This window comes from Arvicola amphibius, chromosome 3 (assembly GCF_903992535.2).
Source record: "Arvicola amphibius chromosome 3, mArvAmp1.2, whole genome shotgun sequence".
Taxonomy (NCBI): domain Eukaryota; kingdom Metazoa; phylum Chordata; class Mammalia; order Rodentia; family Cricetidae; genus Arvicola; species Arvicola amphibius.
The window spans coordinates 145,577,017-145,604,129 of NC_052049.1; the positions used below are offsets into that span (position 1 = coordinate 145,577,017).

The following is a 27,113-nucleotide window of genomic DNA, read 5'->3' on the forward strand; positions in this document are numbered from 1 at the left end:
AATACCATAAAGATAAAAAGCTGTACGTTGAAAATATTAATTACTACTAACGGAAGTCAGTACTGATACAACAAATATTACAATAACTGTATGTGGTTTAAATTCCCAAATAAACAGAATCATGCATGGAATAGAAAGCAATATATAAAATTATGAGAGCCTGAAGAAAATTAGGTAAAGGTATCAGAAAAGATGAAAGATAAAAGAATAGAAATATATATATATGAAACCACATTTTAAAAACATAAATATAAGGTTACTTTATTTCATAAGAAAATCTCTATGTTCAAAAAAATTACATTCTAACAAAGTCATAAAATTTTAGATTTGAGAATAATTTACCAATAATTCATCAGCAATATAGTTTCAAAATATATAAATCAAATCTTATAGAATATCTTCTAGACTTATTTTTTCCTGCCTATTGGTCTATTAAACAATCCTAGTCTATTAAACACTTATTTTTTCCTGACTTTTGTTCTATTAAACAATTCTAGTCTATTAAACACTCAGCTTTCATGACAGCACACTTTTCTGATTCTCCTCATTGTTTTATAGATACTTATTGAGTTCTGCATTTTCTCTGCTCCCCTACCTGCCTCTCCCCTCCCTTTTAAGCCTCTTCCAAGGTCCCCATGCTCCCAATTTACTCAGGAGATCTCTTTTTCTACTACTCATGTAGATTAGAACTATGTATGTCACTCTTGTGGTCCTCATTGTTGTCTAGGTTCTCTGGGATTGTGATTTGTGGACTTGTTTTCTTTGCTTTATATTTAAAAACCACTTATGAATGAGTATATGATAATTGTCTTTCTGGCTCTGGGTTACCTCACTCAAAATGATGTTTTCTAGCTCCATCCATTTGCCTGCAAAATTCAAGATGTTGTTATTTTTCTGCTGTGTAGTACTCCATTGTATAAATGTACCACATTTTCCTTATCCATTCTTCAGATGAGGAGCATTTAGGTTGTTTCCAGGCTCTGGCTATGACAAACGATGCTGCTATGAATATAGTTGAGCACATGTCTTTGTGGCATGATTGTGCATCCTTTGGATATATACCCAAAAGTGGTATTACTGGGTCTTTTTTTGTTGTTGTTGTTGTTTTTTTCTTTCTCATGGTTTATTTTTTTTATATTTAAAAATTTCCATCTCCTTCCCTCCTCCTCCCCCTCCCTCCGCTCCTCCTCCCCCTTCCCGCCCCTCCTTCTCCCCCTTCCCTCCCCTTCCCTTATTACTGGGTCTTGAGGAAGGTTGTTGCCTAATTTTCTGAGAAATCACCACATTGACATCCAAAGTGGCTGTACCAGCTTGCATTCCCACCAGCAATGCAGAAGTGTTCTCTTTACCCAACAAACTCTCCAGTATAAGTTGCCATCACTGTTTTTGATCTTGGCCATTCGTACAGGTGTAAGATGGAATCTCAGACTTGTTTTGATTTGCATTTTTCTGATGACTAAGGATCTTGAACATTCCCTTAAGTGTCTTTCAGCCATTTTAGATTCCTCTGTTGAGAGTTCTCTGTTTAGGTCTGTACCACATTTTTTATTGGATTATTTGTTCTTTTGATGATCAATTTCTTGAGTTCTTTGTATATTTTGGAGATCAGACCTCTGTCTGATGTGGGGTTAGTGAAGATATTTTCCCATTCTATAGGCTGTCATTTTGTCTTGTTGACCATGTACTTTGCTTTACTGAAACTTTTCAGTTTCAAGAGGTCCCATTTATTAATTGTTTCTCTTAGTATCTCTGCTGCTGGGGTTATATTTAGGAAGTGGTTCCCTGTGCCAGTGCATTCAAGTGTACTTCCCAATTTCTCTTCTATAAGGTTCAGTGTGGCTGGCTTTATGTTGAGGTCTTTGACACATTTGGACCTGATTTTTGTGCATGGTGATAGATATGGATCTATTTTCATTCTTCTACATGTTGATATCCAGTTATGCCACCACTATTTGTTAAATATGCTTTTTTTTCCATTTGGGATTTTTTGCTTCTTTGTCAAAAATCAGGTGTTCAAAAGTGTATGGATTAATATCCGAGTCTTCGATTCAGTTCCATTAATCCTCCTGTCTGTTTTTATGCCAATACCAGGCTGTTTTCAGTACTGTCGCTCTGTAGTAAAGTTTGAAGTCAGGGATTGTGATGCCTCCAAAGTTCTTTTATTGTTTCAGCTATCCTGGGTTTTTGCTTTGTCATATGAATTTGAGTACCATTCTTTCAAGGTCTCTGAAAAATTTTGCTGGGATTTTGATGGGCATTGAATTGAATCTGTAGAATGCTTTTGGTAGAATTGCCATTTTTACTATGTTGATTCTACCTACCTAGGAGCATGGTAGATCTTTTCATTTTTTGGTGTCTTCTTCAATTTCTTTCTTCAAAGATTTAAAGTTCTTGTCATACAAATCTTTCACTTGTTTGGCTAGAATTACTCCGAGATATTTTATGCTATTTCTGGCTATTGTGAAGGGTGATGTTTCTCTGAATTCTTTCTCAGCCCTTTTATCATCTGTGTACTGGAGGGCTACTGATTTTTTGAGTTAATCTTATATCCTGCTACATTACTGAAAATGTTTATGAGTTGTAGAAGTTCCTTGATAGAATTTTTAGGGTCACTTATGTAATAAACTATCATATCATCAGCAAATAGTGAGAGTTTGACTTCTTTTTCCAATTTGTATCCCCTCGATCTCCTTTTGTTGTCTTATTGCTCTAAGACAATATTGTCTAGCTAGAACCTTAAGAACTGTATTGATTAAATATAGAGAGAGTGGACAATCTTGTCTTGTTCCTGATTTCAGTGGGATCACTGGGAGTTTCTCACCATTTAGTTTGATGTTGGCTGTCGGCTTGCTGTATATTGACTTTATTAAGTTTAGGTAAGGTCATTGTATCTCTGCTCTCTCCAAGACCTTTATCTTGAAGGGATGTTGTATTTTGTCTAAAGTTTTTAGGCATCTAATGAGATGATCATGTGGTTTTTGTATTTCAGTTTGTTTATATGGTGGATTACATTGACAGATTTTCATATGTTGAACCATCCCTGCATCTCTGAGATGAAGCCGACTTGATCATGGTGGATGGTGGTTTTGATATGTTCTTGTATTAGATTTGCCAGTATTTTATTTAGTATTTTTGATCAATGTTCATGAGTGAGATTGGTCTGTAATTCTCTTTCTTGGGCATCATGGTAATTGTAGTCTCATAAAAAGAGCTTGGCTGTGTTCCTTCTGTTTCTATTGTGTGGAATAATTTGAGGAGTATTGATATTAGTTCTTCTTTGAAAATCTTGTAGAATTATGAGCTGAAACCATCTGGCCTGAGCTTTTTTTGGTTGGGAGACTTTTGATGACTGTTTCTATTTCTTCAGCAGTTACAGGTCTGTTTAATTTGCTTATCTGGTCTTGATTTAATTTTGGTAAGTGATATTTATCCAAAAAGTTTTCCATATCCTTTAAGTTTTCCAGTTTTGTGGAGTATAGGTTTTCGAAATATGACCTGATGATTCTCTGTATTTCCTCCATGTCTGTTGTTATGTCCCCATTTTCATTTCTGATTTTGTTAATTTGGATATTCTCTCTCTGCATTTTGGTTAGTTTGGATAAATGTTTGTCTGTTTTGTTGATTTTCTCAAAGAACCAACTCTTTGTCTCATTGATTCTTTGTATTGTTTTCTTTGTTTCTATTTTGTTGATTTCAGCTATTTGATTATTTCATGCCATCTAGTTCTCTTGGGTGGGTTGTTTCTTTTTATTCTAAAGTTTTCAAATGTTCTGTTAATTCACTAGTGTGGGATTTTCCCAGCTTCTTTATGTAGGCATTTAGTGTTATGAACTTTCCTCTTAGCACAGCTTTCATTGTGTCCCATAAATTTGGGTATGTTGTGTGGTCATTTTCATTGAATTTTAGGAAGTCTTTCATTTCTCTTTATTTCTTCCTTGACCCATTGATGATTTAGGTGAACACTGTTTAATTTCCATGTGTTTGTGGGATTTCTGGAATTAGTATTGCTGTTGACTTCTAGTTTTAAACCATGGTGATCTGATAAGATACATGGGGTTATTCCAAAATTTTTTGTATTTGTTGAGGTTTGTTTTGTTACTGAGTATGTGGTCAATTTTTGAAAAGGTTCCATGAGGTGGTGAGAAGAATGTATATTCTTTTTGTTTGAATGGAATAGTCTATAGATGTCTGTTAAGTCCATTTAAGTCATAACATCTGTTAGTTCCCTTAATTCTCTCTTTATTTTTTGTCTAACTGACCTGACCAGTGGTGAAAGGGAGTGCTGAAGTCTCCCACTATTGGTGTATGGAGTTTTATGTATGACTTAAGCTTTAGAAGTGTTTGTTTTACATATGAGGGTGCCCTTGTATTTGGGGCATAGATGTTCAGTATTTAGATTTCCTCTTGATGGATTTTTCCTGTGACTAATATGAAATGTCCTTTTTTGTCTCTTTTGATTGATTTTAGTTTGAAGTCTATTTCATTAGATATTAGGATAGCTATAACCGCTTGTTTCTTAGGTCCATTTGATTGGAATATTTTTTTCCAATGCTTTACTCTGAGACAATGTCTGTCTTTGAGGTTGAGGTATGTTTCTTGTATGCAGAAAAAGGATGGATTCTGGTTTTGTATCCAATCTGTTAGGCTGTGCCTTTTTATAGGTAATTTGAATCCATTTATATTAAGGGATATTAATGACAAGTGATTGCTATTCCTGTTAATTTAGTTTCCATTATTAGTGATGTTAATTTGTGTGTTTTCCCTTCTTTGGAATTTGCTGCTAAGAGGCCATCAATTGTATGTGTTTTTGTTGATGTAGTCAACTTCCTTGGGTTGGAGTTTTTCTTTTAGTATTTTGTGTAGGGCTGGGTTTGTGGCTAGGTATTGGTTAAAACTGGTTTTGTCATGGAATATCTTCTTTTGTCCTTCTATGATGATTGAAAGTTTTCCTTGGTATAGCAATCTGGGTTGGCATCCTTGGTCTCTTAATGTCTGCATAATGCTTGACCACAACTTTCTGACTTTCATTGTCTTCAATGAAAAGTCAGGTGTAATTTTGATAGGTCTGCCTTTATATGTTACTTGGCCTTTTGTCTTTGCAGATCTTAATATTCTTTCTTTATTCTGTATGTTTAGTGTTTTGATTATTATGTGGTGAGGGGACTTTTTTTTTGATCCAGTCTGTTTGGTGCTCTGCAAACTTCTTGTATCTTTATAGGCATATCTTTCATCAGGTTGGGAAAGTTTTCTTCTATGACTTTGTTAATTTTGATATTTTCTGTGCTTTTGAATTGAACTTTTCCTTCTTCTATACCTATTATTCTTAGGTTTGGCCTTTACATGGTGTCCCATATTTCCTGGACATTTCAGGTTAAGTGTTTGTTGGATTTAATGTTTTCTTTGACTGATGAGTCTATTTCCTCTACTGTATCTTCAGTGCTTGAGATTTTCTTCTCCAGTTCATGTATTCTGTTGTATATGCTTATGTTTGTTGTTCTTGATCATTTTCTATAATTCCTTCAGCTTGTGTTTTCTTTATTGTCGCTCTTTCAGTTTTCATGTCTTGAAGAGTTTCTTTCATATGTTTGATTGTTTTTTGTTGGTTCCTCTTTTAGAGATTTGTTGATGTCTTCCAATTTTTTGTTTGTCTTTTCTTCCATTTCCTTGAGGGAATTTCTCACTTCCTCATTAAGAGTTTCAAACATTCTTCTGAAGTTATTTTTAGGTCATTTTCTTCTGCTTCATCTATATTTGGTGGTTCAACTCTTGCTGTTGTAGGGTCTTTAGGTTTTACTGATGTTCTTTGTGGTGTTGCATGTGTTCTTACCCTTTCTACTCATCTTTTCCTCTAATAGGTGTGGTTGGGGTTGTCTGCAATTCTATTGATTAATCTTCTAGGTGCCAGTGAATCCAAGGCTCAGATGGTTGTTCCTCGTGGCACAGTTAATGCCATGGTACTAGTTTCCCCACTGGTCACTCTGTGTTCCTAGAGGTCACTCAGTGCCCCTGAGCTTTGCTCCACTCCCTTGGAGTTTGCTGTCTCACGCCTCTCTAGCCTAGCTTGTCAGCTTATACTTGTTTCTGTAAAGGTCCCTGGTCTGGATTCATTCCTCAGAGGTTCTTGGCTTGGGGTTGGTCCTGTAAAGGACTCTGGCTCCAAACTTTTCCCTCAGAGTTCCCAGGCTCAGGTGTGCCCAGACCCACAGAGGACCTGGCTCAGGCTTACTCCCTCAGAGGTCCCAGACTCATGCTCAGACCCACAGAGGTTTCTGGTTCCTGCCTATTCCCTTTGACATCCCAGACCAATGCCTGGACCCACAGAGGTCCTGGCTCAGGCCTACACATCTGAGGTCCCAAACTCACACCTGGGCCAGCAGAGATCTCTGGTTTCTGCCTAATCCCTCAGAGGTCCCAGATTCACACCCAGACCTGAAAAGCTCCTGGATCAGGCCTAGTTCCTTGAAGCTCCTAGACTCACGCCCAGACTCACAGGGATCCTGGCTTAGGTCTACTTCCTTGGAGGTCCCAGATTCATGTCCAGAACCACAGCTGACTCTGGCTCTGGCTCACTCACTCAGTGGTTGCTCCCCTGTTCCTGTTACTGTGGAGTTTGCTGTCTCAGGTCTGCTCTGGCCCAGATTCCTGGTTCAATCCTGGTCTGCCAATGTCTCTCTACTGGATCTGCTCTGATTCTGTGGAGCTGGCTCTCTCAAGCCCACTGTAACCTAAGTAGCTGGTTCAGTCTTGCTCCTGTTTTGCTCACTGCCTCAGGCCTGCTCTGTCCTAGGTTGCTGGCACAGTCCTGTTTCTGCCAATGACCCTGGTCTGAATCTGCTCCTACTCTCATGGAGTTCACTGCCTGAGGCCTGCTCTGGCCCAGGTCACTGGTTCAGTTCCACTCCTGTGGAATTCTGATTCTTCTCTTAACAGAACCTTTTCACTATGTTTGACTGGTTCTATCTCTACCAGTTTGAAATGTGTTGCTCCTTGAAATTCTGTACAGCCTCACAGTACATGTGGCCAACTCTCCCACTAGTTGCAGACTCAATGACTCCAAACAATTCAAAATCAAACACTATCTAAATTACCACTCTACCTGACACTATGCTGTATCTGTTTCACTGCCATCTGCCCTGGGTAGTGATGCAGGACTCCTTTATGGCTCTTCTCCTTTAATGCTCATATCTGAATTGTTTCAAGCCCCAAACCCATTTGCTTATTTATAGCTCCTTTGAACCCACCTTTCCAGTTTACCATCAGTAACTGTACTCCTGACCTCTTCAGAAGACTCGACTCTTCCCCACAGCCAGAATGATCATTTTTATGCCCTTCTATTTTTCTTGAGACCCAAATGTCATACCATGACAAACATATTCTCTAATTTTATACTGTGCATCGCTGGTTCACTAAACTTCAAATACATTATTTTTTTCAATGTCTTCACAGAAACAAGTCATGTTGCCTCAGGAAATTCATACATTACTATGCCTTTGCCTGGAGATATTATCACTGATCTTCCTAACTCCATTCTACGTGCAGATCTCAGTAAAATTCCATCTCTTCTTCTACCACTGTAGTGAGCTCCTTAGAATTTCCACTTGGCTTGTCTTTGGGCACATAATAAATACTTGAAGAAAGGGAAACTTCCAATACTACACACACACACACACACACACACACACACACACACCAAATAGCAGAAATTATTTCCAAAATATCCAACAAGGAGTGGTGTCCAGGTTACTTATGAAATTCTAATTATCATAACAGCAAGAACAATAAGTAATTCCATTAGTTATTCATGATATTTGTCTATAATGTTTCAAGTAAAAGTTAGGACCACTCTTTTAAGTCATGAACATCTATACACTCAAAACTTGTTTCAGATGTCCCATGGCACACAGTTCATGCAGAAAGCATTTGTACTCATTGAAAGAAAAAAACAAAGTTGAAAATGATAAAAGAAATATTGGTACCCATAAAAAACAAAATGAATTTTGAAATTGGGATGAATAGAGCTACATTAAGCATTGGAAGGTAATAAAACTAAGGAACTATATACTTAGTCCTAGCAAATGAAAATCGCTACATTATGAGAAGAAAACAAATATACAGAACTACTCTGACAGACTAAAGCCTCCAAAGTTCTGCTTCTTTAACCACAGAACACTGAAATCAATTCAATCACTAATAAGGAAAAAACTGAAAAACTAATACCCATATGAAAGCTAATAAAACATTACTTTGATCAACTTCATATCCCAATTCTACACTTTTAAGTGTATGTAAATTACATTAATACTGAAGCTATAGTCCAAGATCAGCATAAGTTACAAACTTGACATGTAAATCCACAAAATGCCAGCTTTCAGCATCCTGGAATATTGGTATTCACACCATCTGAAATTGATCCACAGCTAAAGATAACTTTACGTGTCAATTCTATGCAGACTGATATATGTAAACAAACAGAAGCAAAAGTCAGTGCTATACTTTGCTGTGTGTAGCCTGGTTACTAACTAGTGTGTTGGTTTCTCAACTCACTACTGAGCCTTGAATGGCAGTTTGAAATCATCTATGCAGGAAATCGAATGGCGCAGCAAACTGTAATGAATAGATACATACTTTGATTGTTTCGGAACCCAACACTTTCTGTGGGAGCCGTGAAGGAGAGTCAGAAGAATGCTGGAAAAGAAAAGAAGAAAAGGAAAGGAAAGAACAAGCCTATGAGGCATCATGGCAAGACAGAAGGAAATGAAGAAAAGCAAAGCAAAGGTTTGAATAGCACATTCTACTCTACAGCATTACCATAGACAAGGAGTCCTTCAAGACCTTATCAATGGTAGCACAGACCTCTTCAGTTTGCTGCCTGAGCTGTGCAGGGAAATACAACTGGAAGAATTGAAACCAGGAACGGGGTTAGCATTGAGTTCGGGCATTGCACACCAAAGCAGGGCAAGCTGAAGTCATTACCTCCACTGGAAGGTCTAACACGCTGGCTTTGGAGTTGCTTTCAGTCCTGGCTGGTTCATCTAGTGCCTAGTGATAAATAAAACAGTTCTCATATGAAGTTTCTCATTGAATACCATGCAGTGGTGATGTCCTCACAAAGAAGCCCTGTATATAAGTCTCCTATTTCTAAGTAAAAAACTAATAAAATCATTTGGTAAACTATTCTTGAACATGAATATACATTTTACATCATCCAGTTCCTCCCCTGAAATCAGTGTCTCTAATATAAGGTGTAGTAATGATAAAGTCTGGAGGCTCTTTTATTTTTTTTACATTTGTTCTATATTTCTATTTCACATTTACTCAATTTTTAAATTTTAACTGATTGAATGTGGCTTTTATTCATCTTAACAACAGCTTGAATCCATGTAAGTTAATTGCAACATCTGCAAAGCCTTGGAGTTTTTGCTATGAATTTATATTTTCCTTTTGAATATGGATGGCATTATTCTGGGTCTTTGAATGCCTAAAAATTATGAGCTAGTGGCAATGTTATATGTAAAAGGGACTCACAATTCTGCTTTGATTCTATAAATACTATTTTCTTTTAGTTTTAAATGTTTTAACATTGTATTTGTTTATTTAGTGTATGCCATGATGCATATGTGGCAGTCAGAGGACTAATTCTCTCCTACTATGGATGTTCCGATGAGAACTCTCACACGAGGTGATAGTCTTAGTAGCAGGCACTTTTGCTTCCTGAGTCATCTATTAGCCGTTCCTTTAGTCAGTGGCTTTAAACTCTGCTCCCTGATACTGAGTAGCAGCCAAAGCCTCTACTTAGCTATTGTATACTATGTTTGGTGTAAGTGGTACCCAGAGTTTATGGAACAGCACTTGGGGCTCTCCTTTGTGAAGGCTCCCAGTACTGCCCCCTCCCCTTCAATTCCAGTTTCTGTGTGACCTCATGTGCTTTTCTCTGATTTTTTTTAATTAACAAGGTTTTAGATTTTGACTAAATTTTAACTACTTCATAGTGAGTAAAAAGTGGTCAGACTTGAAAGAAAATAAATAAAACCTAGAAGCCAACCAAACACAATTTTCTTCTCCTGAGTATTGGCTCCACTGCAAGTCCTACCTACTATTCTATATCGTCACACCATCGTCTTTGGGTTTTTTGTGATGCATGGGGCCTCTGTATTTTAGAATGACTTCAGATTCGCTGTGTAGCCAAATATAATTTTGAACTCCTGATCATCCTGCTTTTACTCCCTAAGTGCTAGGATTAGAGACATGGGCCACCATGTTGCCTAGTTTATCTGCCACTAGAGATTGAAGCCAGGGCTTTGTGCAAGCTAGGCAAGTACTATATCAATTGAGCTATATCTATAGCAAGAAGCATCATTTTAATATTTTATCCTGAGTTTATTTGTGATCTATAAGACATCCGTGCCAATGTAGGCTAACCCTTATATTTTCAGAAGCAGTGATACAATGAATTTTATATTTTGAGCTCACTGATTTCTTAACATGGAGATATTGTGAATTCAAATTTCAAACCCCTTTAAAATCACATTTAAAAGCTATTTTTCCTGCCCTAAGCAAATATCATTGTCATTTCTCTTTACAAATAATTTTTCTCATCCTGTAGCACGAATTCTAATTATTCTTACTAATAAAAACCCAGAATCAGCTCCAGGTAAAAGCTAAGAGATCAGAGAAGCAGAGCAGCCAGTCACTAGAGAGACCTTTTACTTCTATTGGTGTTCAGACCAAAGGACATAATCCTGTCCTCAAACTGTCTCCTCAGACTGTACTTCAGACTTCATCCTCAGACTACAACTGTCTCCACCAAACCTCAGACTGCACTGAGCTCCTGTCTCCTTCTGCTTTATATTCCTCTCTCTACCCAGCCATATTGCTCCTGTCTCCACCTCCCTAGTACTGGGATTAAAGGCATGGGATCCCAAGTGCTGGGATCACTTTTTATGAGATCTGTTTCTCTTTTAGACAAATTCGATCTTGTGTAGCCCAGGATGGTTTTGAACTAACAGAGATCCCTCTGCCTCTTTCACCCGAGTCTTGGGATTAAAGGTGTGTGCCACTCACTGCTCCCTGGCCTCTGGTGGCTTAGCTCTACACTCTGATCTTCAGGCAAACTTTATATGTTAAAATTTAAACAAAATATCAGTACATCATCCATCATCTTGTACTAGAGAATATAGTATTTAAAAATTCTTAGCTTTGTAACAGTGCTTCACTTTCTGTTTCTGCCTTTCCCAGCCCGGTCTTTCCCTGCTCTTGCCTGCTTGACAATTGTTATGGTGAGTCAGTCAGTTCAACACCTTCAACACAACATCAGAATCCAAATAAACAGTGTTTGACAGCTTGAAGATGCCTCTTACATTTTTGTTATAAAACTTTTTCCTGGGTTGAAGCACATGGAAATATCAGCGTTCAGTTGAAAATTGCCTAGGAAGATGACAATTTCACACAGGTGAACCTGTTTCTATATAATTGATTGCTTCTTTAAAATTTTTAAATAATGATTTTTTATCATGTTCACCCTACCTCCTCCAACGAATATCCCCCTTCTCTACTCAACCACCTTTGTGTCATTTTGTCCTATCAATGTCAATTAACTCTGCCCAAATATCCTTGGATGTGTGACCTTCCACTAGAGCATGTCATAATCAATTTATTAGGGGCTACACCATCAGAAAAAAATATTTATCCTTTCCCTCAAAGCAGTTGATAATTATCAACAGCTCATCAGCTAGCAGTGGGACTCTGTGCACAGCTCCCCTTTCTATGCGGGGAATTGGTCTCCTTACGATTGTGCAGGTTTTGCTCAAGCTGTCACTACTGCTATGAGGTCATATGTACAATCTATACTGCTATTTCCAAAAGATATTGCTTCTTTGTATTCATCTACAACTTCTGGCTCCTACGTTCTTCCATACCCTCTTTCACAATGATGTCTGAGTCTTATAAGGAAAGAAGGAAAGAAGGAAGGGGGGAGGGAGGGAGGGAGGGAGGGAGGGAGGGAGGGAGGGAGGGAGGAGGGAGAAAGAGAGGGAGGGAGGGAGGTTTGGAGAACAGAAGGGAGGGAGGGAGGCAGAAGACATAGAGGGAGGAAGGAAGGGGCATATGTCCCTTTTAAGACTGTGCATTCTGAATCCTCTTATTCTCTAAACCTTGGCCATCTATTGAAAATAGAAATTTCTCTGATGAGGGTTGAGAGATCCATTAATTTATGGGTATACTGATAAATCACTAGGAATTGACTTAATACTATGTCTATCTAGCCCAATAATAGTAATAAGTTCTATTCTATGGTCTATGATTTCTCTAGCCTAAAATTCTTGACCCAGTAATAGTATCAGATATGGGTCTCATGTTGTGGAGCAAGTCTTAAATCCAACTGGAAAGTGGTTGGTTACTCCTATGACATTTGTGCCCCTATTGCACTATGAGCATAATTTATCTGGCCAGTCATCATTGTATCTCACAAGGTCCACAGGTGGATAAGACTGATGATTACTTTTCACTTCCATTGATATGCATAGCACCTTTCAGAACTATGAAAGTTGTCCAGCAGAAATGAAGCTTCTATATTAGTAAAAATTTAATTTCTTTATGCTCAAGTGTGTGGTGCCTTCAGCAACAAGATCATATCTTCATATCTTCAAGCACTGGAGAGTAATCAACAGCCCTGGCAATAGCCTTTAAGGTTTGGAGGTCTTTGGAACCTCAATGACCAAGACTTCTATTGTTTTTTATTTTGTTAGCCTCTGCTGTCTGTAGCAGTACTGTTGCCCTGATAAAAAGATTTGATTCCATTTCAATTCTTTTATGGATGCATACAGAAGCCTCTGCAGGAAGTTTTCAAATGACTTTTTCAAAAAGTCATTAGTGTTATTTCTGTCTCTCAGAATTCTCTCCTCTACTTTGCCCTTCTCCTTTAACATTTCCTACTTCATAATCTCCTTTAACCCTTTATACCTATTCATCTTGCAAATTTTTATCACTAACTCTACGTGTTTTGCTACAGGGAATTTTTCAAGATATCTGGTCCTAATCCACTTTCAAAGTTTGACAATTTATCATCATTAAAGTCATTCAAAAATATGTGGAATGAGTTTGAAGGCAATTATAAAAGGTTATAAAATATAATTAGCAAAGTAATTAGAACAAATGTCTGATCTCTTTAGGCAGTATCTTTCAAAAGAAAAATGATCACTTGCACCTATATGTGTCATATTAGGTTTGTAAACAGACAAAAAAGACAGTTCACTACTGGAATGGATTGTAGAGCATTTAGATAGCAAGCTACCCTGTCTCCTCATCTGCATTCCCAGTCCTTATATCTTCACTGTTATTCTGATGCTCTCATATCCTGACTCCAAAGTTTCTCATCAGTCGTGGAACCACAGGACTCACTGTTCATAAGAACCTTGTTTGTTTGTTTGTTTGTTTGTTTGTTTGTTTGTTTGTTTTAAAAGATTAAGGGATTACACAGATCTAAAACTATCAATCTTCATTAGTAGGTACCACATCTGGTAGAATTAAGATTTGAGCATGGAACATACTGAGTTCAGACAAATAGTCATGAAAAATAAATTTCATCATTTCTTAATTTAAAAAGTTACTTTTAAATTTTGAGATCCTAGTATAATTAGAATCTTCCCTGTGCTCCCTTTAAACCCTCCCAGCACCCACCCTTGTTCTGTTTCAAACTCAAGGCCTCATTTTTTTCATTAACTATTGTTACATGCATATATGTATATATATATTTGCTTCTAAATTCAACCTGCCCAGTCTTCTCATGTTACTTGTCTGTGTGTTTTCAGGGCTGACCATTTGGTACTGGATAACTAGTTGCTTGCTCTTCCTTGGAGAAGATTGTTCCTCCCACTCTCAGCAGTCCTTCCATAGGAATTATTGTCTGAAAACTTTTGTTTTCCAACTTTGCTTCTCTGTATCACAGAGCAAAATTTGGAAAACTAATTATGGCAAGAGTCGCCTTTACAGTAATTATTCTTTTTCTTTTTTCCTAAAATTATGATTAGTCATGAGAAATAGTGAGGAGGGAACAGAGATTTTTATAAAAACTTAACTCAGTTTAATTTCCCCAACATGGTGTTTCCCATCAGCTATTCACTCTGTAGGTAAGAGAGAACTCCCTTTTACGTTAAGAAAATAGAAGAGTACACAATGTCTTACTGGACAGATATGGCCAGAGTGCTTTACATATAATGTACATGATCACAGATAGCCACAGTCCAGCGAAGGATGCCATAAAATAAAATGAAGAGTTACACTGAAGTCCTTCATTGCTGAAGGACTGTAAAGGAGGCAGTATCAAGAGGATGCTGTGTCACCTGATTCCACAAAGGCATGTGATTCAATTATTGAAATAATCCCACTGGGACTGAAAGCTTCTTCTAAGGCATAAGTAGGAACAGCACCTGGTCTTTTGAGAAGAGGGGTTGTCTGGCTAATGGACCACATCTACGCCAATGTAAAGGAAAGGTTATAGTTAGACACTGGAGGTTCTCTCAACTTACCAGATGACAAGTCACATACAATATAGAATATATTTGGAGTATTAGACTACACATGACCATTATTGTAGTAGTTATAGAGAGAAGAGATACAAGAAATTCTATCCAGACTCTGTATAGAAGGCTAAGCACAGCAGGAAAGCTGTTTTATGGCACTGTTCCCCTTCCCAGCAATGTTTTTCCAAGCACTTTTTCCTGTCACTCTTTAGCCACAAAGAATCACTTGTGCTCCTTGATCTTTGTCTCTTTTGTATTTTGTGGTATTCACTTGCTCTAAATCTCAGTTCACATAGAAAATTTTCTTCATTGTGAAGATCCAAATGTCTTTTTTTGACATCACTGCAGTCCAAAATTTATTCACTCGCTGGTTAGGAATACATTTTGCATATCTTAAGAATACTGATGGGCCGGGCAGTGGTGGCGCACGCCTTTAATCCCAGCACTCAGGAGGCAGAGGCAGGCGGATCTCTGAGTTCGAGGCCAGCCTGGTCTACAAGAGCTAGTTCCAGGACAGGTTCTAGAAACTACAAGGAAACCCCGTCTCGAAAAAAACAACAAAAAAAGAATACTGATGGTCTTAGAAATTAATCTTGTGTACCCTGTGTAGCTTGCAAACTTTATTGTGTCCTAGCAACTACATCTGTATTGATCCCGGCAATTTCCATAATATTCTACTTATGATATAGGTATAAAATGTCTGATTGGTTTCAATAAAATTGACACAAGTTAAAAAAAAAAGAGAGAAAACTGAATCATGAGATGATGGCTCAGCAGTTAAGTGCTTGCCACTCATGCATGAGAACCAGATTTAGACCCCTAAAACCCACATAAATGCAGGGTGAGCAGAGTGATCCCCTGTATTTCCAGTTATAGAAGGTGGAGACAAAGAACACACACACGCACCAAAAGAGGCTATTCTATCATGAGAGTTTTGTTCAATTATATCTCTAGTCTACTAGGCCTTTTGTTCCATTAGGGTCAGGGGATCAATAAAGATATTTAGATTAGATTAAAAAACAAACTGAGTAATAAACATAATTAATAGATAAATGCATCAGAATAATATTATTGTAGTTTTCCTTAGTAAAATACTGTGAAGACGATATTTAAACTGAGTGTTTTAATAAAAAAAAAGTATGTTAAATATTACTATTCAACTCCTTTGCCATCAAAGATTGTAGCATGTGATCAATACTCATGAAATAACTTTTTTTCAGCCAAAACCAAATGAAGTCAATAGTTTGGTATATGGAAAATTACTACAGGCTAACATAATTCTTATGCTACTTGAAATATTGAACTATACCCAATGAATGTCAAAATGATCTCCTAAAGCTATAAAAGATAATGAGCATTGGCAAGAAAGCCTATGACTCTGAATGGTCTCATTGCCCACTCTATGTTAAATAGAAGAGTTTGGGGGGGGGGCAAAATGTTCTAAAATTTTACTAAAATTTATTTGTTAATTGACTATAATGAGTAGTTTGTCAAATGTATCATCTTGACTCACTCCTAATAGCCATAAAATATTGCTTTTATTCCATGATACAATATTTTATTAAATATATTTAAGCCTCCATTAGCAAAAGCCAAAAGAGCATGGGAAATATACAACCACAGTTTAAAGAACTGGAACAATTAAAAGTATATTCCCAGCCTGGCAGTGGTGACAGACGCCTTTAATCTCAGCACTCAAGAGGCAGAGGCAGGTGGATCTCTGTGTGTTCAGGCCAGCCTGGTCTACAAGAGCTAGTTCTAGGACAAGCTCCAAAAACTATAAAGAAACCCTGTCTCGAAAAATGAACCTCCCCCTATAAAAGTATATTCTTGCCATGCGACATGTTTATGAACGATAAAATCTGAGGAGTTCTCTCTTGGTGTCTTTAGTTCTGTATGATTTAGTAGATTTGATCTGTTCCGCCCACACAGAAGGTAGCTGTGCTTTCTTTTTTATTGTCTTGTTCACATTTTTAGGTTTTACAAACTTGCCACTAGTCTCAAACTTAAAGCTTCCTTGCAGGAGGATTCACACCTGACTTTCCTTTCAGTAAGAGCATCTAAAGAATGGTCCTTCCCTCCAACCAGTGCTTCCCTCCCTATAATACCCCTCCTCTCTCTCAGCATCACAAGGAATAGGGCTGTTTGTGAGCCCTGGCTTATTCTTCTCAAAGTTAAATTGCTTCCAATTCCCTTTAATATTTTCTCATAAAATGAAAATATTATGTCATTCTCATTTTATGAGAATATAAATATATTCTAGTGACTAACAAAAAAGTATTACAGAAAAGAATCCAAACTCATTACCTCTCACTCAGTATTTCAGTGAACATCCTTGCTCTTATTTCTGGGAAGGGATCAGAACAAGCCTGAGAAACACTGGATAGAATCTAAGCTGCAGGTCAATCACACACCCTAATTGTGCTGCTTTGGGGGACTTTATGAGGCTTCCCTGATTACCAAATTCTTTGTTGAGTTATGAAGGTGATAAAGATAGCATCACATCCTCAAGTTTATAATACAGAAACTATCACAACTGTCTTGTCCAGTTGATAAGTGTCACCAAATCTAAAATAATCCCTTCCAGCAGAAGTTCTTTTGTAACTATTGAGTGAAAGTACAATATGTGGGACTTATTCTGTCCTACCCCCCAGTCAAACTCTACAGATCCTTTCCCAAGGTTTAGCCAGATGAATCCTCCTGATCCTTCCCTCTGTGCACCTTCCCCAGCTTCCAAGATCCAGCCCTTGTGCTACACCAAGTGCCTTAGTCAAATCCTATAAACACTGCCTATACAACAACCAATCTCTAAGCTTCCTCCTGGACTTCCCAGCCTGCCTCCTACAGACAGGATCCTCCCACACTACATCCACCTTTCCACTCAGAAAGATCCTGCATATTCTTCTCTAGGGTTTAGCTCCATACAAATTTCCAAAGAAGGGAAGCAAGCAATAGTCCTACCTAGTGTGGCATCTATAAACCACAACACTGTCCAGTATGGCGTGATGAACTTAAGGGTAAAGCAGTGGCACTACTACCTTAGTAGCAACAAACAGCTCTCTAATTTGACTTAAGGCCAATTGAATAAGAGGAAAATAATGCCTGGTACTAGAAATCTAGTCATCTACCCATGGCTAGTAAACTTACGGATATTGGAAGAGAATCTATGACTGATTGTCACTTAATTAAACTAGCTTAATCCCTATCTACATTCTAAATATTTATCTTTATATCCACAGATGAGTGTAGCTCTTGGCCCTCATTAAGGACAACAGAAACAGCACTACAGAACCCACAACCAATCAAAACCCAGAGTTGTGGAAACCAGTCCCAAGTGATACATCTATAACACAGCTCCTGCACCTAAGACTCAAGGATCTTTGTAGAAGAGAGGGGTAGGATTGTAAGAGCCGGAGTTCTCTGTGGGAGTGCGTCTTCTATAAATGTCAAGGAAGCTACACCTGTGACATTTCACCAACATGGCTGTCTAAACAATGTCTGAAAAACGACGGTACCAATAGGCATGGTACCAAACATGGAAGAGGGAAAGCTCATAAGATCTCAACCTTAGAGAAAGAGCTATAGGTCAAAACATACAGATATTGTATTGTATTCATAAACATATTATATGAACTAAACAGGGTGTGTGTGTGTGTCTGTGTGAGTGTCTGTGTGTGTAAAACAATATTTTAGGAAGAGACCATAAATTTGAATGAGAAATGGAGAGCACATGGGAGAGATTAGAGGGAGGAAATAGGTAGAAGGGGGAACATTTTATAATTATTATGTATTTTCTTAAAAAATGAAACCAACAGACAAATAAGTGGGATTCACAAGTTCTCTAAAGGGAATGTGTACATATATGACAACCACTTAATACAATCAGTTAATACAAATTTGAATCCTGGGCATCTTTTCATTGGTTTAAAAACAAACCTTGGTCCTGCCTCAAAGCAATGTGCTAGACTTTGCTGACTCCATAGGATGTCTTACCTTCTCTGAGGAGTAAATGGGAGGGGGTGGAGAGGAAGGTGGAGGGAACAGGAAGAGGGGAGGGAGTGGGATCTAGTATTGGTGTATAAAATGAGAAAAGATAGTATTTTAAAATAAATTAATTGATTAAAAATAAAAAACTAAAGTCATGCACGTCAGTGTGAAAAACAAAAACAGGAAAACAAATGATGCCTGGTGTGGGAAGTCCTTTTGTCTATGTGCTGCTTATATTGGTTAATGAATAAAGCTGCTTCAGCCAGTGGTTTAGCAGAATAGGGCAAAGTGAAAATTCCAAGCAGATAGAGGAGAAAGTAGGCAGAGAAAAAGAGAAGTCATGTAGCTGTGGCAGGAGACATTTGCCAGATCCTGGACAGAACCTTACTGGTAGGCCACAACCACATGGCAACACACAGATTAATAGAAATGGGTTAATTCAAGATGTAAGAGATAGCTAGGAATACACTAGAGTCATTGACCAAGCAATATTGCAAATAATACAGTTTCTCTGTGGTTATTTTGGGTCTCCACCAACAGATGTCTCTGTAGTACAGGTCATATCCTAAATTAACAATCAGATTATTTTTTGAACCACAGACTTCTTAAAAACATTGACTAAAGAATTATATTAATCGCATTGCAATTAGTAACCCATCCTTTAAAATATTAAACAATGTAAGGTAAATTGATTTGAAAATGGGATAAACTAAATCTCTGCCTTTCTATTTTTATCCATTGTGATCTTCAGAATAACTATTTTGTACCCTTCTGCTATGGTAAAATCTTTTAACTTTACATTTGAACAACTACTTCTATAATTTTACTTCATTTATATAAAATTGAACTGTTGTGGAATCTGGCAAAGACACAATTTTTTATAAATTAAATATCTTGAAAATGGAACATAGTAATAGCATTTATTGAGAAAATTGTATCTAACACTAGACAAAGACACTATCCTTATGGATACTTAGCAAGTCAGGAATAGATAATATGAGCTTCCTTCAAAGAAAAAAAGTATCTTTCTGTAGAAAACATTATTTTCTTATAACACAATAAACTGCATATAATTTTACATCATATAGATAAGTCTATCCTTTTTGTTTCCTTAAAGCAATTTCATAGTAAAAATTATTTATTAATTTTGACTATTAGTATGTTAAAACAATTTTACCTTAAAGTTGTCCTTATTGTACTCAGACTTAAGTGATTAAAAAACTGGAAATATCTCAAAAACTTTCTGAAATAGACAATAGCACACACTGTGACTAAAGTTAATATCTATAACAAAGTCACTTGTCTAGAGATGTCATTCTTAACCAGGACTATAGAGCATGGTATCCCATGATCATGTCTGTCAGAGAGAAAATGATTACTGACAGTTGCTTAAGCCAAAGAGGTTGGAGTTACCTCATTAAAATATAGTATCTCACATTTATCTTTTTCTATTTAACCATGGTAGAAGATTGAGCTAAAAAACACTTCTTTCATAAATGCTTATGGGGACAATGCTAGAAATGAAATCAGGTATAAATTTAAGTTTTGATGAGACAAGTTAAGAAACCTTATGTTGCCTGCCAACAAAATGTGTCCTTTCAAAACTGAATGAAAATGGGATTCATCCAGAAGTAATGGAGCTGAAACTAATCTCATAATTTACTGATAGCTTAGCATCTCACTACAAAAAATGGCTGAGTTCTAATTTGCTGAAAATCTTGTTTTTAAAATAACTTTATTTTCCAAAAATAATTCTATTTGCTAATTACACAATATGCTAGGCATAAAAATCTACTGTGCTTGTAATTATCTTGAGAGAGGGTTAGCTACTGAAGCATGTAAGACTTGAGTTATATATGTGTGTTCTGTTGTCAAGGCAACTCACAGTGTAGCTCCCAAACAAATGTTGTAATGATTCTCCCAGATCAGCCTTCCAGTTGTGTTCTATGTGATGACAAGAAATTGAGACAAACTTCCATGATTGAAAATATTCCATTCTGTAAGTTGCATATATATCTATGTATATTTGAAAATTCTTTAATTGAAATTATCCTGGACAGAGAATAATATTCACCCCAGACGTTATAGGTTTAAATCAAAAGGTGCCAGGGTATAGGATATTCCCTAAGGTTCTTAGTCAGAGGAGTGCCAGAGACCACGCAAACAATTCAGGCAATGTCAATTGCTCTTGGCCGTCCTCCAGAACTTGAAGGTAAGACCCTGTTGCTGAAGATACTACCCTGCTGGTCACAGGACATTATGAAATCAAGTTGATACTAAAAAGAAAGTTTCTTCCCTGTTAGATAGCTTTCAAAATACTAGACAGTAGTGTCTAGGCTACAAGAGGGGCAGATCATCAACAGTCTTGCGTGGCTATAAACTCTGAAAGCTATAAGAACATAACTTCTGATATGAGAGGATACCCCCAAGGGAGCAATATTGGCATGACTGTTATGAGGGTAACCAATGACTTTCTGATTGGATTTAAGCCCCACTCAATGGGAAGAAACTGATACATGGTGCTGTAAATTTTGCCAAGAACTCAATGTTTGGGAAGTCATGGCCCTGGGACACCTACTATTATTATTCTGCTAAATGTACATAGTGCCTAATTGCCCTCATTGTCGAAATTTTGCTGTGCAGTGAATAGAAGTTTACACAAAAACTTACAACTGGTCAAATAGAATAAATATCTTCAAAGTGCTTAGCCAAGGAGGGACAACTATAATATCACCCTGTCTCTGGGGATCAGGGATGATTGCAGAGGAGGGAGAGGCAATATTGTGAGAGCCAGAGGTCAGAAAGGACCATGGCGAACAGTGTCTTCTGGACGTGACAGAGCTGTTACTCTCATGAACTCACAGCATCTGCGATTTCATGCACAAGACCTGCGTGTGCTCAAGGCAGTCAATGTTCTAACACAGAGAGGAAAAGAGGCTTATAAGCTTCACCCCAACCAAGATAAATGAGTTTTTAAATGTTATATTTTTAATTTTCTTGCTCAATTCAGAACTAAATTCTTTGACTTCAATGTCGTAATAAGTTAGGCTGTATAAATAGTTGAGTTCAAAGAACTAAATTATCAGAATTATTTCTTAACTACAACACTAAAAAAAGCAATGCACTATCATCTTAGATGTTGGAAATGAACATAACTTCACAGGAAATGTTTGTTGTACGGAAGATGTCCCTTGATGGGACACTGTCTAACAATCATGAGACCCTGAGTTAAGTCTCCATTGATGAGAAGGAAAGTCACAAAGGAGAAGAAAAAAAAAGAAAAGAAAAGGAAGGGGAAATGAATAAAATGATTTTTTAATTATTTAAAAATAATTGTCTGGTTTAAAATACACAATAAGAAAAATTAATTTAAAAAATATGTAAAATTACAATTTTCCTGCTCCATTTTTCTCCTGTTCCAGCGATGCAATTATTTGGTGCTTGTATATGATCTGGTGGGCTCTATCTCTGAACGTGACAATATTGGAGAAAGGCTCAGAGAAAACTATCTCATTCTATTTATTCTTTGTTAAGATATTAGATCCCTTGCACATGAAAATCAGAAGGGACCAGTGACCACTATAGTAGAGGGTATATTCTGGAGGTTTTGTTGTTGTTCACGGGAGACCCTTTTGTTTAAAGGGAGGATGATTGGTGGTATTGTATAAATAAATCCTAGTGATCACTGGTGTCAATTTTTCAAAATGATCTGAAAATAAAAAATAATTGTCTGGGCACATGCCTTTAATCACAGCACTCGAGAGGCAGAGGCAGGCAGATCTCTGTGAGTTCAAGGCCAGCCTGGTATACAAGAGCTAGTTCTAGGACAGGTTCCAAGCTACAGAGAATCACTGTCTTGAAAAGAAAGAAAGAAAGAAAGAAAGAAAGAAAGAAAGGAAGGAAGGAAGGAAGGAAGGAAGGAAGGAAGGAAGGAAGGAAGGAAGGAAGGAAGGAAGGGAAGAAAGAAAGGAAGGAAGGAAAGAAAAAGAAAGAAGGAAAAAGGAAAGGAAAGAAAAAATCATTCTCATTTAATTTATGGCTTTTGAGAAGCCCAAGTATCTATAGTCTGGAACAATTCACCATGACCCAATGACTACGTTACTGTTTATACAATAATGTACTCCTCCTTAGAGAAGCATTATTTTTTTTTTTTTGGTTTTTCGAGACAGGGTTTCTCTGTGGCTTTGGAGCCTGTCCTGGAACTAGCTCTTGTAGACCAGGCTGGTCTCGAACTCACAGAGATCCGCCTGCCTCTGCCTCCCGAGTGCTGGGATTAAAGGCGTGCGCCACCACCGCCTGGCGAGAAGCATTATTTTAAATCATGTATCACAACGTGTACATCCTATTGTACCAAGGTAAAAATACTAATTTTCTTATATAATTTTATATTCAAAATAAAAATCACAAGATCTGTCTCATATGAACTGCACTGATTGAATATGTATCAATATCCCCACATGCCCTTGTGATATAGGTTTGTGATAAAACTGGAAGTTAATGAATTTTTTTCTTTAATATCCAACAGATATTATATCCTCTATAAAATAGTTCATTCAGAGATAAGAAAGCTAGAAAGTCAGAGGTTCTAAAATAAGCATGACTTGGAGCCGTGTCTCACAGAGTTCCAGGAAGCATTCACTATCAGTTTTCTGCACAGAATGCTACTAACATAGGAGCAGACAGCCCCTCCTTCTCCAAGGGAGTGTGTCTCAGTTAGAGGAAACAGCAGGCCGCATGTCTTCTTTGCTTCACTACAAGAGACAATGTCTCCCAGATCTTTGATGGTAGACACTTGTGTTCAGATTTCTTTAAAATCTGAAACTGCCAGAGGTTCCATATCCCTATAAACATTGCCCATGACTCACCATGACAGCCCCAGACAGTGACATAAGATGCAACTGAGAAAAACTGCTTCCCGTGCACTTCTAAGGCTTTAATCTTATTTTAACTTTTGTTAAGCTATAAAAGGTAGAAAGTCAGGAAAGGAGCTAGAGACCAACTCTCAGATGTTTCTCCAGCAATGACCATGCAGATCTATGCATTTGTACATACAGAACACAGACTTTCGAGCACATGTGGATGGTTTGGAGTTGTTAACAGAGACACAAGCTATAGGAAATGTCACCCACTTAATATTGACCTTATGATGCTAAGCATTTCCCACATAGTTCCTACTGTGGTTGTTGTTGTTGTTGCTTTGGTATGGTTTGGTTTGGGATGTTTTCTGTTGTTTTGTTGTTGTTGTTGTTGTTGTTGTTGTGTTTTATTTGGATTTTGGGTTTTGGGGGGGCTGAGGAGGTTCAAGACAGGGTTTCTCTGTATTACAGCTCTGGCTGAACTGGAACTCACTTTGTGGACCAGTCTGGCTTCAAACTCATAGAGATCTACCTGCCTCTGCCTCCCAAGTGCTGGAATTAAAGGTGTGCAACACCACCATCTGGCTCATAGCTCCTATTTTTTAGACATCTTACAAATGTTTCATTTTCTGGATCATGCTAAGAGACTAAGAATGCAGATTCATAAACCTGCATATCAGAATTCCACCTGGCTGACAAACAAGTAACATTTGACAAATTACAGCAACAGTATTTGAAACACTATCATTAACCATGTAAAAGAAAATAGACTTAATGTAATAACTGCTAAATATCCTAACTAACCACCAAAAAATAACATATGACATCAATAATTTTCCACACTTGGTAAACAATTTCATTTTGATTCTGATGTGAATCCTTCATGTAGTTTTGTTGGCACTATGTGATATGTGTTAATGTATTAAAATGTATATCATTATGTCATTTTATAATTGGTGATGTTTAAAAGCAAAGCTACCTAGATTCATACGGAAGCTATGGGTTTTTTTAAGTCACTAGGGGTGATCTCCAATCTCCCTGTTACTCAGTAGGGTGTAGGGATAGAACCAGTGGTTAACAGGAATGGATGAAGAGCTTTAGCTGGTGGTAGAGTCTATATTGCTACAGTAGACACTTGAATATTATATCTGGGTAAGTATATAACATAATAAAGGAAGCTAATATTAATCAAATCTTGACCAATCAATGACTGTGGTAGGTAGTTGTGCACCTAATCTCATTTCACCTTGACTTTGATTTATGCAAACAGAGGAAGAAATGCTCAAACATAGCAGATTTGAAATTTCCAAAGAAGGAGGATCTAATGAAGTCTGAATCAAAACTCCAAGTCTTCTTGACAGTGGACAAGACAACTGAGATCATATTCAACCCTCGTGATGAAAAGGATGTCAGTCATCATGACCAAGATGCTTTTGTCCCAGTATCTTAATCTAGGACCAGCTTTTATTTTTGTAAAACATGCATTTTCCCATTAGAAATTTTATACATATAACAAAACTATACTAGACACTAGAAACATAAAATCACCCTGTTTCAAAGCCAACACTGACCTTCTGTTCCAAGAGCAATGTGTTTGTAGGGATTGCTGCAAAAGCCTTGTAGCTTGACTTGGTCTTGTATTGCTAGAATGGGTAACCAGAAAGCAAGAGTGGAGATGAAAAGGAAGAAGAATATGGCATAACTGTAGGTACTTCTATCAAGTTAAACGACACATTAGCAAGTGAAAGGGGGGTTATTGTCCACAACTCATTTTTTAAAAGAAATTAGTCCATCACATTAATATTTTGTTAGATTGATAAGAAACACACGACAACATGTTAGCTTACAGATCCTGAACAATTACATATTATTCAGTGTTATAACTTAAACTATCCATTCCTACAAATGTATATATAAATTTCCCAGTAACTGCCTTATATCAGAGAATTATAATTCTATAATAATTTAGGAGTAGGATTCTTAGACAAATATATAACCATTATTGGTAAATATGCCTATAAATTTAATTGCACCCTTGATACATATTTGCATCACTCATTAAAATGAAGATTATACTACACAAAACTTAGTAACAGTTTTAGGTTGGTTTAGGTTGAATTTTTTAGGCAAGATCTCTCTACATAGCCTAAGATAGGCTTGACCTCCATATATAGCCCAAGCTGGCCCGAAATTCACAATCATCCTGCTTCCCCCTCCCAATTGGTGGAATTGTTGGATAGAGCTCTATACCTGACTAACAACAGTATTTAACATAGCAGTTTGGCCAATAACTATGCAATATCAGAAATTTGACACCATAGTTGAAATAAGACCAAATCTCATGGTCCTAATCTCATTTTTCATACTATCAATACTTCTGGTTTCTATTGCAGCGACATTAACAAAGGAAATTAAAACCATCCTGAGTTTTAAGTCAAACAGAGCTATGTGAGTTGCTTGGGAGAGCTAAAGATCAATGAAGCTGTAGAAATTTGGATAAGATAAAATCCAATATTAAAAGCCCTGGCTTGGTATTATTCTGGGTCTTGAGATGATTAGCTAATTTCAAGACTCCTATTATACCAAATTCCCTGCCCAAGGCAGCTTCTTCAGTGGCTCACAGCCATCAAGGAAATGGCACAGCACTCCAAGTCTTAGCTCCTTGAAAAGCAAAAGAAAGTGCTAACCAATGAAAACTGAGGTAGTCAAAAAAAATCTAATGGGAAATAGAGCATATAAATAAAGAGAGGTAAAAGACTATAGTGTGAGGATTAATTGGGAAGGGGAATGGAGGAAAGGAGTGAGTGAGGGAATATGGGAGGAGCAATTAGCACTAACTGGTACCCCACTTCCATCTACAACTAAGGGCTATTTGAGAGGCCATCTGCAAACCTACTATGGGAAAGGCGTCTGCATATATCTATATGAAAAAGAAACCTAAGTAGAGTAAGTAAATAACATGGAGACATTGCCCCAACTAGATATCTTTACCACAAAGATAAACCTCCAGTGCCAGGAATGAGTTACATCTTGTTGAGTCATTGACCAAAAGGACCCTATGGGAAACCCCAAACATCCCAGGCTAATGCCACAGCCATTGGTTGCTCTCCTCAAATTGATGATTTATGACATCCTATTGCTGATGACAGCACTTACACATCTCCTTGAATACAGAAAATTGGATCTGATGCCTAACTAGAGCCTTCACCTTTACTAAAAAGTGTTCATAGTACTAGAAAGTACTCAGCACACCACTAAGGGAGAATAGTAACCATCACAACCCAACTACCAACCCTGTGAGTTAAAATGGTGACCAGCCTACAAGACCGGCAATCATAGCACAAACATTGAGGGAACAATCGATGACTGTCTGATTAGATTTAAGGCCATTGCCAAGAAATGGAGCCCACGTCTGACACTTCGCAGGTGGCCACAAACTTTGGACTATAAGCCATGGTCCTAGAGGGACACCAAATACCTACTGCTTTGCTAAAGAAACAGCAATAAAATGACTTCTAGTGACATTCTGCTCAGTGGTTCGGTCTGTCATTGTCAGAGATGCTGTCTCTTGCGGTAGATAGGAACCAATACAGACACCCATAACTGGGCAACATACAGAAACAGAGATTTTGGAATACTCAGTGCTAAGTGGGAGACTTTCATCAAATCCTTCCTCTTAAGGTTCAGGAAACTATACGGAACAAGTGAAAAGATTCTAAGAGTTAGATTGGGTGGATGACTCCAAGGAAACAGC

General features: G+C 37.4%; 1 protein-coding gene across 1 annotated transcript in view; it reads right to left on the reverse strand.

Annotated features, from left to right (window-relative positions):
* The window catches only part of LOC119809421 (muscular LMNA interacting protein), a 122,405-nt gene that overhangs the window by 62,513 nt on the left and 32,779 nt on the right, over positions 1-27,113 (reverse strand). The window contains exons 5-8 of the mRNA XM_042054727.1: positions 24,931-25,002; positions 8,974-9,039; positions 8,809-8,892; positions 8,626-8,685 (exon numbers count right to left, since the gene is read on the reverse strand). Coding sequence (XP_041910661.1) covers positions 8,626-8,685; positions 8,809-8,892; positions 8,974-9,039; positions 24,931-25,002 — 282 coding nt within the window. The remainder of the gene's footprint in view (positions 1-8,625; positions 8,686-8,808; positions 8,893-8,973; positions 9,040-24,930; positions 25,003-27,113) is intronic.